The sequence below is a fragment of the Dasypus novemcinctus genome, chromosome 11, assembly GCF_030445035.2.
Source record: "Dasypus novemcinctus isolate mDasNov1 chromosome 11, mDasNov1.1.hap2, whole genome shotgun sequence".
In the NCBI taxonomy this organism is placed as follows: Eukaryota; Metazoa; Chordata; class Mammalia; order Cingulata; family Dasypodidae; genus Dasypus; species Dasypus novemcinctus.
The window spans coordinates 11055480-11072913 of record NC_080683.1 but is presented as its reverse complement, the minus strand read 5'-3'; the positions used below and the strand labels follow the sequence as shown (position 1 = coordinate 11072913).

General features: G+C 36.1%; 1 protein-coding gene across 1 annotated transcript in view; it reads right to left on the bottom strand.

Moving 5' to 3' along the window:
• The window catches only part of DNAH8 (dynein axonemal heavy chain 8), a 467072-nt gene that overhangs the window by 124860 nt on the left and 324778 nt on the right, over window positions 1-17434 (bottom strand). The window contains exons 62-67 of the mRNA XM_071218442.1: window positions 16032-16141; window positions 9643-9806; window positions 8760-8952; window positions 7184-7306; window positions 4416-4546; window positions 1975-2128 (exon numbers count right to left, since the gene is read on the bottom strand). Coding sequence (XP_071074543.1) covers window positions 1975-2128; window positions 4416-4546; window positions 7184-7306; window positions 8760-8952; window positions 9643-9806; window positions 16032-16141 — 875 coding nt within the window. The remainder of the gene's footprint in view (window positions 1-1974; window positions 2129-4415; window positions 4547-7183; window positions 7307-8759; window positions 8953-9642; window positions 9807-16031; window positions 16142-17434) is intronic.

Sequence of the window (17434 nt, the reverse complement as noted above, 5' to 3'; positions counted from 1 at the left end):
TCTTTCTATGTCTCCACAGTTATATCCCTGATTTGTCAGTGATTATTACTATGAGTGCCACTTTCTATTGATCAGCTGAGTAATGACCAAATTATATTTCCTTTTGCTCAAACAGTTATCACCAAAAAGCTATCACCTTCACCACTCCAATCATCTCTTCAAAAAGTCCAGTGATGCCCCTCTATTCTTCAGTGTCATTCTCCTAACTCAGGCTCTGTGATACTTAACTAGCTGGTACACAATAAAGCATCAGTATATATTGTTGTGCAGGAAAGAGTTAATACAGCAGGCCTGCTCCTCGAAGGACATGCTTGCAGTGCTGGCCCTTGGTGGCCTCTGGGAACTTGGTTTTGGGACTGTTACCTCCATAACTGATAAAGTCATTCTGTTGTGCCTAGACCGTTGCTACAAATAATATGATATATGGTGAAAACCTGCTTTCCTTCTGGGAGTCTGGAATTTTGGCAGTTGTAGCCTAGGAGGGCATGACTGTACAACCAGCTTCCAATAAAACCACTGGAAGTCTCACACAGGCTTCTACATCTCACTGTTGGAGGGAGAGAACAGTCTGTATGGCCCCTTTGCAGAAACATTGGAAGCCTACACATGGATTCCTTCAGATTCCTCCTGATGTGCCTTTTGGATTCCATTGTATATTCTTACTCTGTTACTATAATAAATCTTAGCCATGAGTACAACTGTACGCTGCGTCTCATGAGTCATTCAAATGAAGCACCAAATGTGGGAGTGGTCATAGAAGTACTGACATAAGTAGTATCAGATGTGTTGATGCAAATGTCTTCTTACCACTAATGTAACTCACAGCCACTCTATATTCCTATTGTAACTGTGGATATAGGTGAAAATAGAGATAGAGGAATGCTTTGTTTCTCCTAAAATAAATTATAAGATCAATTTGAAGACTGAAGAGACAGGTAAGGAACCATATTTGAAATGGACCAAAGCATACAAAACATCTGGAGGTGGGGGAAGCGGACTTGGCCCAATGGATGGGGCATCCGCCTACCACATGGGAGGTCCACAGTTCAAACCCTGGGCCTCCTTGATCTGTGTGGAGTGGCCCACATGCAGTGTTGATGCGCGCAGGGAGTGCCCTGCCACGCAGGGTTGTCCCCCACATAGGGGAGCCCCACACGCAAGGAGTGTGCCCCATAAAGAGAGCAACCCAGTGCGAAAGAAAGTGCAGCCTGCCCAAGAATGGTGCCGCACACACAGAGAGCTGACACAAGATGATGCAACAAAAAAAACACAGATTCCCGGTGCCACTGATAAGGATAGAAGCAGTCACAGAAGAACACACAGCGAATGGACACAGAGAGCAGACAACTGAGGAAAGGGAGAAGGGGAGAGAAATAAAAAAACAAAAACAAAAACAAAAAAAAACATCTGGAGGTGGGCAGCATTAATTTCAGAAGAACTTTCCAAAATTTAGTAAATCTCTTTCTAAATAAAAAATGTGGGGAAACAGACATGGCTCAACTGATAGAGCATCTGTCTACATATGGAAGGTCCAGGGTTCGATCCCCAGGGTCTCCTGATCCTTGTGGTAAGCTGGCCCACGCACAGTGCTGCTGCGCAGAAGAAGTGCTATGTCACACAGGGTGCCCCCACGTAAGGGTGCCCCACGCACAAGGTGTGTGCCCCTCAAGGAGAGCCGCCCCACATAAAAACAGTGCAGCCCGCACAGGACTGGTGCTGCACACACGGAGAGCTGACACAGCAAGATGACACAACAAAAGAGACACAGATTCCCAGTGCTACCTGATAATGCAAGCAGATGCAGAAGAACACAGTGAATGGACACAGAGAGCAGACAATGGGGGGTAAGGGGAGAGAGATAAATAAAATAAATCTTTAAAAAAAATGTGTGCTAAATGGCCCCACTTCTGGAGGGTTGCTGCTTTTTCTATTCAAATATGATGTTAGAGCTTTTTCTCTACTTTTGAGACCTACCTCCCCTGAAGATAGCAAGTTGTTAAGATATTCTAGGAATGCCTCATCTTTTATTTCATTGTCTGTAAAGATGAAGGTGATGCCTTTTCCATCAGCACCAGCAACTCTGTATAAGAATTTTAAGTCCTCTGTTAGATTAGTCACATTATAAGATCTAAAAGAAAAGTGATAGAAAATTTAACATTAAAAAAATATCATAATCTATCTCAAAACACAATACTACAACCCATGATAATTAGAGAATAATCTGTACCTACTCCAATAGATAATAAGTCAGAGTGCCTGCTAGAAAACAGAGATTACCACTAAATAGCTATATAATATCTTTCAAAACAAATATGTTTTATTTAACTGTGGAAGTGAGAAATGGGGAATTTACCAGAAGTCGTCTATGAGGAGTAATTGGGAATAGGGAAATGAACTTCTTAGTCCCTGCAATCTGACAGTTCTCAACAACAGATTTTGCCCAAGTAAATATAAGGATAATATTGGAAACTTATCTGAAATTTGAATGAGTTTGGACTACTGAGAAATGCATTATTAATTATAAATAAAATTGGAGATAAATTATATATAGTGGTAATTTGGACAGCTCACTAACTGGCTAGATACAGAACAAGCCTACACGAAAAAGAGGTATTATGCAATGTGGTATAAATAATAGAAATGTTTTAATTATATGGTTAAAAATTATGAAAAGAGAAGATCTTGGTCTTTGTTTTTCTGCTTCCTCTATTTCCTGCTAAGTCTATGTGCTACCAAAGGCGATATGATATATAAAAATAAGGCAAGACACTTCCTCAAGTATCATATGTAAGTCCTGATAAGTAAGTCAATGACACGGGCAACTAATGGGGTCTCTGGAGAGTTGCATTTGCATGTACCAGCCTTAGACAACCACTGCTCAGCTCCAGTCAGTTGGGAAGGTTGACCCAATGTTGCTACATGTCCAATTACTTCAAGACAAGTCAAAAACATGCTTTTTAAAAATGCGAAACCTCCCAATTTTTAAATGTTGGCAATTAATTTAAATTTTTAATTAAATTAATCCCTAGGTATCTGATGCTTTTTTAATGTTCTTTTAAATTGTATCTTGTTAATTTTTTGGGATTTTTTTTCTTGTTAAATTTTTATGTTCTAAGGATTTGATAGAGTGGTATCATGTGTGTATGTGTGTGTGTGTGTGTAAATTGACAAAGTAATCTAAAATTTATGTGGAAATATAAAGGGCCAAATAGTCAAGACAATCTTGAAAAACAACATATATCACTACCAAATATCAAGACATATTAAAAAGCTTTAGTAATTAGAACAGTGGGTAAAAGGCAAAGAAAGATAAATAAAATAATGGAACAGACTATCGTCATATATATGACCAGGTGATGTGTGACAGAAATGACACTGTGATATGTCAGCGAAGAGATGATCTTTTTGATAAATGGAGCTGACTCAACTGGATGTCTATATTTAGAAAAATAATCTTAACCCCTACTTCATATTTTATAAGAAAATAAACTCCAGGTGGGTTATAGTTCTGAATGTGAAAGCACTGAATTGTATTTATAAATGATCTCAGAGTAAACAAAGTTTCTTAGGCAGAATACAAAAAGCGTTAAACATACAGGCAAAAACCTGATAATCTGAGTTTTATTAAAATTAAGAGTCTGTTTAACAAAGTGTAAAGATGACTCAAAGACTGGAAGAAGATATTTGCAATACATACTCTGACAAAGGAATTTTATCCAAAATACATAAAGAATTCCTAACAACCAATAAGAAAAAGAATCACAACCCAATCGAAAAAATGGGCAAAGGACTTGAATTGGTATTTCACAGAAAAAGCTATCCAAATGGCCATTAAGAGGTGAAAAGGTACTCAACATCATTATCCAACTGGTAAATGCAAACTGAAACCACAATGAGCTATTCATACATACCCATCAGCATTGCTAAAATGAAACAGACTCACAATACCAAAGACCCACAAGGAGCACTGGAAAAGCTCATGCTCTGTTGGTGGAAGTGTAAACTGGACCAACCACTTTGGAAAACTGTTTTGCAGATAACTAAAGCTGAACATATGTATACCCCTATACCCAGCAATTCTGCCTCTAGGAGTATACCTGGCATGCCCAAGAATTTTCATAGCAGCTCTTTATGTTACAGCCAAAAATTAGGGGATGGGGGACAAAGGTTTATCAACAGTACAATGAATAAATAAATTGTGGCAATATTAATAAAATGACACATTATATAGCAATAAGAATGATCAAATTCATTGCTACATGTGGCAACATGGATGAATCTCACTTACACAGTGCTAAATCCTGTATGATTTCATTTACATAAAGTTCAAAAATAGGCAAAACTAATCAGTGGGCTTAAAAGTCAGGATATGGTTACCCTTGGGAGGGACTGAGACATGTTTTATTTTATCCTACCTGGTTAATGTTATCTGGAATATTTGATATCCTGCTATAAAAGAGGCCAATCTTGAAAGACTCTGTTTTCCAGAACCACCAACACCCACCAGCAATGCATTTCCACATGATGTTCGAATTATTCGTGAAATCTGTTTTGAAATAAAATAGGATTTATTTGAAAATAGAATGTAAATGTTTACATTTTCCTGAACTAAATGGGGCCAAAGTTTGACCATGTTTTTCTAGACTACATTAGACTTTTTCCTTGCAATGGCATATCTCAGGATTTAAAAAATTTAAAATTTTAAAGATTCGTATTGATTTTTTCAATTCAAATTCTTAACTTGTCTGTCTATATTTACATAATGAGAAAAGAGAATAAATTGGCTTTACCATCTTCTATTTCAAAACTATTCTGTGTGTATGTGTGTGTGTGTTTAGACTCAATAGATAGTGCAGCTGATCTCAATCTGCAGAAGATGCAAGAAGGAAGTTCTAAACTGTTGGCTTTTTTATTTATTGCCTAATACACTGAATTTGTAGACATCTAGCTCTATTGCAAATACTACTCAATCATATCCTGACAACAAAAAAAATTTTTAGAGTACCAAAATTCTACTTATAGTGGTAAGAGAGGGTCATAAGTAAAAAAAAAAAAAAAAAGACAAAAACCAAAACTTAGACAGCTTTTAGACCTGTGAATTGTTTCTCTGTGGCTGATTTCCTCAGTGAGGAAATCACATTCTGTGTTTCAAATTTTATACCAGTTAAAGTCATTGCCAAAAATCCATCTTTTACATCAATGCCACCGATTAGGAAGAAAGGCCAGATGGATGACTAAATCCATTACTACTACTAAAAAGCTTTTTTTTTTTAAATGCACGTTTTACGGGTGGCAAATCAGTAACAATGCCTTGGTATGTTTAAATTATATCAGTATACTTTTTTTCTTTACTAAAAAAGTTGTGGGTTTATAGAACAATCATGCATAAAATGCAGGATTTCCATATACCCCCTATTATTAACACCTCGCTTTGGCGTGGAACATTTGTTACAACTGATGCAAGCATATTTACTATAGTCCATGCTTTAAGTTAGGGTTCACTGTTTGTGTAATGCAGTTCCATAGATTTTTTTTAAAACTTTCATTATTACCATTCATATAACCTAACATCTCCCCTTTTAACCACATTCAGATATATATATTTCAGTGCTGTTAATTACATTCACAATGTTGTCCTACCATTACCACCATCCATTACCAAAACATTTCCATCATTCCAAATGGGAACCCTGTACATTTTAACCCTAACCCTTAAATTCCCATCCTCTATCCCCACCCTGTCCCCTGGTAATCTATAGTCTAGATTCTGACTCTGAGTTTTCACATTCTAATTTTCCCTATCAGTGAGATCATATAATATTTGTCTTTTTGTGCCTGGCTTATTTCACTCAGTATAATGTCTTCAAGGTTCATCGATGTTGTTGTACGTATCAGGACTTCATTCATATGCTTTTTTTTTTTCCTTTTTTAAAATATTTTTTAATTCATTGAAATATACCACTCATACGTAAATGTACATAATCAGTAAGTGTATAGTAATAGCTGTGAACTTACAAAATAAACATATATAACATAATACAGGATTCTCATAACTCACCCTATCACCAATACCTTGCATAGTTGTTAAACCTTTTTAACTAATGATTAAAGAGCATTGTCAAAATATTACTACAACCAAAGTATTTTCCCCCAACCCATCCTATTACTATTACCTTTATATAATTTATATATGAACATACATAAACAATAAGTGTATAGTAAAATTTGTTAACTTACAAAGCAAACATGCATAACATCATACCGGGGTCCTATACATCAACCCTCCACCAACACCTTGCATTGTCATGAGATGTTTTGTTACAAATTATGAAAGAATGTTGTCGAAATCTTATTACTAATTATAAGGACTTCATTCATATACTTTTAAATACATTAATCACTTATATGGTCCTGCACCTAGAATAGAGTTCCAGACCCCCAAGACCTAGCCACGTGAGTGTTCAATAATTACTTGTTGAGTGGACGACTGTGAAAATAGCCCTAAATCATCTGGAAAGTCACCAAGCTTGTGGAAGAGAACCACAGAATAAATACACAGCTAGCTACCTCCTCTTTATTAAATCTCCCTACTCCCTGGTCTCACTCCCCAGAGAAACTCCTTTTCAGTCAACCAGTTGTACCAGTAGACAACTCCTTTCTGCAGCCCTGCAGACTTGAATCAAACCAGGCTCTTTTTTGGTGCTGCCTCTAATTGGCATCTATCTTTTCACCAGTCCTGTATACTTCCCTTCCCTCTTCTCCTTCAGTTTGTCTAAAATTGGTAAACCAATCAGGAAACTGGTATTTTTCAAAACGTCAGCTTTTCCACTAAGGGGGAAAGATTCTCATAGTATCAAAATATAATGTGAAGAAGGAATACTTCTCCACAGTGTTCTCTAGCTTACATTCCAGGAAGGTAAAACTTTGATTCAGTGTGCCAAAAACTCTGGAAACAGAAATCATCAATTTGCCCTTGAAAAATATTTTCTGTCATGTAGGTTGGTTCAAAAAGGGGTTTCCAATTAAGTCTTGGCTTTCTGAGACAGTGCACTGACCCAATCTATGTACATTCTTTTATAAACTTCCTGATATGACAAATTGATTATCTCAAAAAGTTTATCTATATAATTTACTGAACTTTGATGTGCTCTTTTTAGATCAGTGAATAGTGAATAGTTAGAACCTTAATAAGATGAGTCATTGCATCTTTAAAAAACACTAGATCAAGAGATGTTCCTCTAATGATTTCATTGAACTGTCTCTGGTAAAACTGGAGTTTTTCAGACAGAAAGTCAAAGGATGGTACCTGGGGGTGGAGAGAGAAAAAAAATAACATTTATTGAGATCCAAACTATTTGTCAAAGAAATAATTATAATGGTACTCAAAAGTAATTCTGAAAAAAAACCAACTTTGGATTTCTAGCGATTTCACATATATTAATCCACTTTGACTTACCTCCATTTTCAGAGGCCTGAAGCCTAACTGCAAAAGTTAGAGGTTTCCAATATGAAATCATTTCTGATCTTTCCCTTCAAGAAGCCCAGCACCAAACCTTACTCATGGTAATTCACACTGGAATGTAACCAATGTTTTTCTTAGCTTTTATTTACTTTTTAATATTTTTATGACATTAAGTATATATATATAAGTTCATACACAAGTCTTTGTTTCTTTTAGATATAAATTCTCACCAACTTTCTTTGTTTTGTGAATTGTTTTCTCCCATTTAATTCTTTGATCTACATGAACTTTATAATCATTTTATGTGCTTCTGTTTTGAAAAAATCCCTTTGACTTCTTGCTTCAAATTTCATTAAGCCTATACATTAATTTAGGAAGAATGATGTGCTGCTTTTTAATCAAATAAAGTAGTATTACATTTATTCCTAGCTATTTTATATTTTTGTTGCTGTTGAGTGAAATACTTTCACGTCACATTTTCTGTCTTGCGATTGCTGGCATACACCAAGGATTGGCAAACCTTTTCTTCAAAGGGCCAGGGAGTAAGTATTATAGGCTTTGTGGGCTCTATGTCTCTGTCGCAACTATTCAACTCTGCCATTTAAGCACAAAAGCAGCCATAGACAATGTGTAAACAAATGATTTACAGCCATGTTCCAATAAAACTTAATTTGTGAACCCTGAAATTTGAATTTCATGCAATTTTCACATGACACACAATATAATTTTTAAATTTTTTTCTAACAATTTAAAAATGTAAAATTCCTCCTGAGTTCATAGGTCCTACAAAAAGGGTAGCAGGATGGATTTGGCCTACAGACTGTAATTTGCCATACCCTGGTATAGAGATTAGTAGTTACTGAGTTTTATATTTATTTCATATTTGGCCATCTTACTGAATTCTTATTAGTTAAAACAGATTTTCAGTTCTCTTGGATTATATAAGTAGATAATCATATCATCTGCAAATAATGATATTCTGTGCTTTTTCCTATCTGATAATTATGTCTATTTTCTTTTTCTTGTTTTATTACATTGCCTAGAACTTTCAAAGCAATATTAACTAATAGCAGTAATTGTGGGTAAGCATATTTGTATTATACCTTACTTTAATGGGATTGCTGCTAAATTTCATTGAAAGAAATATTTCTCTTTGTATATGATTCCTGTAAATTACAATCCATAAATAACTCAGATGTTACAGCAATCCCATGGTGGGTCTGGATGCAGGGAGGCAGAGAAAAGCATCTAGTGGGGTAGGTGGTCCAAAACATATTAAAAAGATGAAAATAAATACCAATTCATAGATTTTGGGAACCTCAAAGACAGTATCCTCAGGCTCTTCACCAGTTGGTTCAGGCATGTCACGGAGAAAGTCTACAAAGTATGGTTCAGGTAGAATATATGAGACCATCTCTGGGCTAATGTGTTCCTCAATTGCATGAGTAAGATGAACATTAAACCACTGTTCATCTTCAGGAGTTATAAATCTGAAAGAAACATTTATTTGTAAAAACACAAAATATGGAAGCATCTTCTAACTGAACAGGTTTCAACTTCCCTTCACTTCCCTTCAGCCTTTACCCTGCTTCTCCCTCCCTTCAGGACTGAAACATGCTCTCCCTTTTGATAAGAAGGACATAACCCCATGCAACATGGTTGTAAAATTAATATCACTTATAGAAAATACAGATGAATTACTTATGTGAGGTCAAAGGTCCCTAAAACTTGCAATGGGAGTGTAGAAGGGATGGCCGGGGGGAGGATGCATCCTCTGTCTGGGTTTGTAGGCACACAAAGTCCTTTTCAGACTTACAGTATCAAGGAAAGAAGAGGGAAAGAACTGAGACTCTGAAAGATGACTAAATGTAAGTACCAGATTTCACCATGAAAAAACCTATACAGAGCTTATAATTTTTAGAAACTCTACTCAACTAAAATTTGCCTCTGAGTTTTATCAGCTCTCTAATGAAGTGTGATTTATAAAGATGTGCTGTTGAAATAATATTCAGGCAAGTTAGAGCATTTTTTTAAAAAAAGAAGAACGGTGGGTAGGGAAAGACATGAATGCTACACAAGCTCCACAGTAAATTAAGACAATACTCCTTACTCTATTTATCTGAGTAGATAGATTTAATCTAGTAGTATAAACTTCTTATATCAAGTGCTATAATATACACCTGTCTGCAATTACTCTGTTGCACTCGTGTTTGAAAAGTGACAGGAGAGTAGAGACTGAATCACATTCCTCAGCTTTTATGGTTAACATTCCTTGCCAAATTCGGGAAAGATCTCGAAGATTGAAGATATAATGAAATTTAGAAGGAGTTGGCAGCATCTTCACCTAGAGATGAAAAAATTTTAGTCACCACAATTAAAAAGATAAAAGTAAAAGGACAGCTGTTTTTAGAACTATTTTATTTCACAAGTCCTGTTCTAGATAAAATAGTCAAGCTGATTAAATAAACCAAGATCAAGTTTTATATATATATTTTTGTCACAGCACTGATAAATAAACAAAAAACAAACACATAAATAAAGCAGTGTAGAATTTAAAAGACCACAAGCCCTTGAATACACTGGATTCAAGAATAAAGCACTAGATGAAGATTTCAATGCCTGCTCTATTACCATTGCTTGGCTTTGACCAAATCAGTTCTCTTCAGTTCTTAACAAATATGTGAATTGTGGGAATTATCATTCCTAATCGTTACTAACCTTACTAGTGTGAATATAGCAAAATGTCACAGAAAAGAACAGAATGTGAACTGGTGGTCATGCAGAAAAAACAAGGAGTATTCAATTCTGAGGTCAACAACGACTATCTTCTACAGATTGCTTTGATTAAAGTCCTTAATGTGTTCTAATTTTCACAAGTATATTTGCCTATTATTATCTGAATTTCACTGTGAGGATCCAGACTCAGTCAGCCCACTTTCTTATATCTGTTTATCTATAATAAATTGACAGACAAGTCTGACATGCAACTATAAGTAAATAGTCTTTTTATTTTGTTTGCTTGTTTGTTTGTTTCAACTCAAAGATTGTGCTCAGCAATGCTAATTTACTTATGTACCATTTCTACCAACTTCTTGACAGGCTAACTCACAATGTCAGTTAAAACAGCAGGTAGCATGGGGAGGCACAATGAAGAGATGTATTATTTTATCAATCACTTTTCAATTTTCCTCTTTCCTTGTTCCATTTCAAACTTAAGTGTTCCTTCTACCCACGAAAATGTAAAACACACTTATGTTACAAATATGAAAAATACTCAAAAGGATGAGGCTGTATCAATACTAAACCTCTTACGGAAACTGAAACAATCATTAAAGGGAATTTACAATAATGCCTTTCTTTCCCTCTTTTACATATTAACCTGCTTCTTCCCTTCTCTTCTATTTTCCTTTCATTTTCCTCACCTTCTTCCTTTTCTCACTTGCTTCTTCTTTTAAGTTATATAAACTAGCATAAAGGCAAAGTGATAAAAAAAAAAAAGGCTTGAATGGGTTAAAAGAGTTGTCTGTCTACAAAACAGTGCTAAAAGAAATCAATGAAGACCTAAACAAATGGAATGCCATTCCATGTTTATGAAATAGAAGACTAATTATCATGAAGATGTCAATCCTACCCAAATGGATTTATAGCTTTAATGAAATACCATTCAAAATTACAGCAGCCTACTTTACAGAAATAGAAGAGGCAATTACCAAATTCATTTGGAAGGGAAAGTATACCCAAATAGTCAAAAGCATTCTAAAAAAGAAGAGTGACATGGGAGGAGTTTCACTGCCTGACCTTGAAACATATTGCAAAGCTACTGTGGTCAAAATAGCATGGTACTGGCATAAAGATAGACACATCAATCAGTAGAATAGAATTCAGAGCCCAGAAATAAACTCTCACCTCTATAGTCAACTCGTTTTTGACAAACCTACCAAGCCCATGTTAAAAGAACAAAATGGACTCTTCAACAAATGGTGCTGGGAGAACTGGATATCTATAGCCAAAAGAATGAAAGAGGACCCTTATCTTACTCCCTATTCAAGAATCAACTCAAAATGGATCAAAAACCTAAATATAAAAGCCAAAACATAAAACTACTAAAAGAAAATATAGGGAAATATCTTGAAGACCTTGTGGTAAGTGGTGGTTATTTGCATCTTACACACAAAGCACACACAACAAAAGAAAAAAAAGATAAATGGGACCTCTTCAAAATCAAACACTTTTGCACCTCACAGGACTTTGTCAAAAGGGTGAAAAGGCAGCTGGCTCAATGGGAGAACATATTTGGAAATCACATGTTTGATAAGCGTTTAATATTCATGATATATAAAGAGATGTTACAGCTCAACAATAAAAAAAAAATTGACTTGATTTTAAAATGGGCAAAAGACTTGAATAGATATTTGTCCAAAGAAATACAAATGGCAAAAAAATCACAGAAAAATATGTTCAACATTACTAATGATTAGGAAAATGCATATCAAAACTACAATGAGATATCATTTCACACCTATCAGAATAGCTACTATTAAAAACATACAAGTGTTGGAGAGGACGTGGAGAGATAGGAACATTTATTCACTGTTGGTGGGAATACAGAATGGTATAGCCACTGTGGAGGACTGTTTGGCAATTCCTAAAGAAGTTGAATATAGATTTGTCATGTGACCCTGCAAAACCACTACTGAGTATATACCCAGATGAACTGAGAGCAGTGACCCAAATGGACATCTGCACACCAATGTTTATAGTGGCATTATTCACAACTGCCAAAAGTTGGAAACGACCCAGGTATCCATCAACTGATGAATGGATAAACAAACTGTGGTTTGTTTTCCATTCTCATGATGGAATATTATGCAGTTGTAAGAAGAAATGAAGTCATGAAACATATGACAACATGGATGAACCTGGAGGAAATCATGTGAGTGAAGCAAGCCAGACACAAAAGGACAAATACTGTATGATTGTGTTACTATGAACCAAATATATGGTGTAACATATTGTATGTTTCCATTTATATAAAATGTAAATATAAATCAATTTATAGAGATGAAATTTGATTAGTGCTTACGTAAGATTAGGGAAGGCAATGTAAGGAGTGTGGAGTTTTCTTTTTGAAGTAATGGAATAATTCTACAATTTTTTGTGATGACGAATGCTCAACATTGTGATTATACTAAAAGCCATTGATTATATACTTTAAGTAGATCCTATAGTATGTGAATATATCTCAATTAAACTGCTTAATAAATAAATAAATGTGCAAGAATAGCCAAGAAATAGCAGCTATATACAGTAGGGGAAACATAGAGAGATTGAGAGGTGAAGAATTTTCTTGTCTGTTTTTTGTTTATGACAATTATTATTATTGAAATAATGAATATGCTCTAATAATGATTGAAGTGATGAATGTACAACTATGTGATTATACCAAATACCATTGATTGCACACTTTGGATGAACTGTCTGCTTTATTAATATGTATCGATAAAATTGATTTGTTAAAAAAAGAGTGGTTTATGAAGATGGGAAATGTTAATAGAAGATAAAATGGAGGCTGTTTATTTGGGGGAGAGGAGGAAGATTCATTATCAGCGAATATTTCTGATTACCTCCCACTTTGGTGACTAGGACAGATTAGTATGCAACCATAGCAGAACTTCCATTCTAGTGGGAGAGACTGACCGAAAAAAAATAGAAAACCAACATATTTATTAGCAAACAGATAAATATAAAGATTATAGTCATGACAAAAATGAAGTAGGTTCAGGGGATAATGACTGGGATAGGGACTTGGGTGGTTATTTTAGAGAGCATGATCTGGGAATGATGAGAATGAGTTCAATGAAGTATAAAGATCCAGAGACATGAGAAACTTGGACCGTTCGAGGATCAGTAAGAAGGGCAGTGCAACTAGAGCAGAAAGACGGGAGGGAAGAGAGGTAGGCAGGGGCTAGCTCAGGTTGGGTTTCACAGGCCACAGAAAGGTGCTGGGTTTTAGTCTAAGTGGAATGGAAATTTACTGTTGGTTTTAAGAAGAAATAATGCTCTCTGATTTACTTTTTAAAAATATTTTCTAGTACCATGTAAAAAACAAAGAAAGCAAGAAGGAAGCACAGAAATTAGTTGGAAAGCTATTGCATGGTCCAGAGGACAGGTGATGAAAACATAAATATCAGGGAGCTCACAGTGAGAAGACGAGAAGAGTGCAGAACTGGGATAGATTTCTGCCAGAGACACTTGCTGATGGATTGGATGTAGGAGAAGAAAGACAAATCAAGGATGGCACCCAGGTTTTTAGCCCAAGAAGCAGAACAACTGATGTTGCTGTTAACTAAGAAGTTGAAGGGCGGGTCATATTTAAGGATAATCAATAGACTAATTTGGACATATTGATTTTGAGGTGGGTATTAGACATAAAAACAGTGATGTCTATTAGGCATTTAAAAACGAGTCTGAAATCAAGCAGAGAGGCCTGGATGCAGGGACTTATTTTGAAGTCATAAGCAAAGAGATGATATTTAAAGCCTTGAGTATGGTTGAGACCAACGGGGGAGGAATGCAGGTGGAGAAGAGGTTCCAGCTGAGACCAGGTGCACTACAGTATTTAGAAGAGGGTAAAAAGAGGAACAAATTTAAGAAGGTAGCTAGCAAGGTTGTAGGAAAACCAAGAGAGTGGGTGCCTGCCTTTGAAGCTAGGTTAAGAAGGTGTGGCAGTTTGATATAGTTATGAATTCCAAAAATAGATACTGGATTATGTTCGTAAATTGGTCTGTACCTGGGCATGATTAAATTACGATTAGGGCTTTGATTGGGCCATGTCAGTAGGGTATTGAGTCCCCACTTCTTGATGGGTGGAACTCACAGATAAAAGACATGGCAAAGGACAGAGTTGAGAGTTTTGATGTTGGAGCTTGCTGTTGGAGTTTTTGAGCTGGCGCCCAGGAAGTGAACACACAGGAGAAGAACACAGAGGAATAGAGACAGCTCCTTAGACAAGGCAGGAAGCCCCAGGGAGAGAGACAGAGCTGTTCACCTGATAGTCTACAGCTGACCTTGTGGAGAAAACAGAGTTACTGATCCCAGAGAGAAATGAACCCTGGGAAGAGAAGAACCCAGGAAGCCTGAACCCTGGCAGACATTGGCAGCCATCTTGCTCCAACACGTGGCAAAAGACTTTGGTGAGGGAAGTAACTTAAACTTTATGGCCTGGTAACTGTAAGCTCCTATTCCAAATATATACCCTTTATAAAAGCCAACAGATTTCTGGTACTTGCATCAGCACCCCTTTGGCTGACTAATACAGAAGGTATTTAGAGGAAAGGAGCTGCTGATAAGTCAAGTAAGAAGAACATTAACCTTTGGATTTGGCAAAATTGAGGTCTTTGATGACCTTGATGAGAGCAGAGGGAATGAAAACCTGACAAAATGGGTTAAAAAGGTAAAGAAAAATGAGGAAATGGAGCCAGTAAATACACATATGATGAAAGCAGCTTTGATGGAGAGACATCCAGAAGGCTAAAGCTTTTCAGACATATGTGTATATAAGGACATTATAATGAACAATAGGGCCCCTGGAAAGTAGATGGATCTTACCACAGAAAATTCTCTCAGACAATCCAATTTTGGCAATTTATTCATTTGCCCAACAGATATTTTTTGAGTGTCTTTAAGATAAAAGGAATAGCAAGTGCTGAGACCTTGTGTTGACAAGGAGCAGGGTCCCATACAAGGGAATGGTCACTGCAGAAGGCTATGTGGAAGAACATATCATAGAAAACACTCAATTCCTCTTCTGATAATTCTGTATTTAGAATTCCCCCAGTCCACTGCAGAATCTGAAGGCTGATACACTCCAGATTTCTTGAGAAATAAGCTTCTACCCAGATGTGTGTAAATAGCCTAGTGAATGCACAGCAAACTGACAACTAATCCTTATCTCCTTTACCAGTTTTTGGCACTATATCAAACCTGTTTTTATCTAAGACAAATACTTCTTTTCCTTTTCACAAGTATTGCCTTCAGTCATCTGGCTGAGGTCACCGGTATGCTCTGTTTTCCGTAGGACACTTAAATGTTTATTGAAATTAGCCTATTCCATTTATTTATTAATTCACCCTCCATGTAGGAGAAACACAGAAATTAAACTTTATGTCTTGATTAATTAAGAATATATGGCAATCTATGTATTCACTCAGTCAATAAACATTTACTGACTGTCTGAAATAGTTTGGTGGGACAGACAGACAAATAAACAAAGAATTACAAATCAAAGTAACAATTGGAAAAGCAATGTGCACATTTTAGTGAAATTCTGTTTTATCTTGGATGTCCTATCTGGTTTATAGTAATATCTCATACATATGGAAAGCATCATTCAGTCATCATACTTGCTCCCTAGAAGGTAAAAATGTCAGAAACCAATTTGTACACATAAATCATCTTTTCTAAATAACTCTACTACATATGGTGTTATAATAACTTAATGAGTCATGAAGTAAGAACTAGGCTGAATAACAGTAGACATTTTTATTATTGACAAAAGACCATTCTGTACCTTAGTCCATTGCCATAGCACTCTGCCTGTTGAGACTAAACTCAAAATCAACTCACATATTTCAGGTTTGAACTTTCTACAAGGATCAAAGTATCCACAGCCAATTACTCCTGAAAAATAAACAAGATTGAAGATAAATGTTTACTATAAGATTATAAGGTATGTGTTTAACCCAGTGAATAAATCATTACAAGACCAACTAAGCTGGGTAATCTCAAGAATTTCTCTCAAAGAACCAGCTAAAACTAAAGTCAGCAGCAGAGCAGGCAAAGCTTAGTATACAGGGAAAAGCATTTTATGTGTATCGACTCATTAAATTCTCCCCATACCCTATGAGAAAGAGTATAAAGTATATATTATTATTCCCATTTTAATATGAAGAGACTGAGACAGAGAACTTAGAAACTTGCCCAAGATCACACAGCTTGCATGTGGGCAAATCTGAAATTTGAATCTTGACTCCAAAGCACAGAAGAGGTAGAAAAGAACTTAGAGACTACTTCTTCATTTTACAGATGAGGAGACCAGGCCAAGGCAGATAAAGGAAATTGTTCGGGTCACTCGTATTGACTGTTGGGAGAACCAGAATCAGGACCCACATCTCCTGACTTACATTCAGCACTCTGGCCTAGGCTGGACACATGGCCATCCATGGGAAATACCCTGTACAGTGACAGTCTGAATAACAATCCCCTCAGGAGGGAGTGAGTTGTAGGTTTACAGACTTTCCTTAGGGTCTTAAAATATCTTTGATTTTGGATTGTAAAAATAGATTCTTCTCTACTTCACTGCAGTCAGATTATATGTTGAGTAATGTTTTCAATTCTGAGTGTGGCATTTTTGGAGGAATATGAACATGAATATGAAGACAGCTCATTGAGATGTGGAAGTTTATGAAGGACAGAGCAGCTGAAGAAACTGGGGTTGGTTCACATAGAAAACAGAAGACTTGACTTGGGGAAACATGAAGCTGTCTATCAAAGTCATCAGAGTCAGTTGTGTAAGATATCTGTTAAGGCTCTTTCACCTCCAGAGACCCAATGACACTAGATTTCCAACTACCTGTGGAACGAATGTGTTAAAAGAAGCCTGGGATCTGAAATCAGAAAACAGGCATTAGCCTCTGCCATGCACTAGTTAAATGGCCTTGGTTGGGTAGTTACTTCACTTCTCTGAGCCTCAGTTCCTGGATTTGTTTGTTTCTTCACATTTGTTTAAAGTGTGTACAATAGTTTAATAAATAAGCAAGCACTCATGTACAGACAGTAGATTAAGAAATACACACCTTCCTAGTACATGAGAAGGCCTGGCTGGCCCTACCTGTTCATAATTCCTTCCTTCCTCCAGAGTTATACACTACTTTGACTTGGTGATAATCAGTACCTTGCTTTTCCTTATAGGAT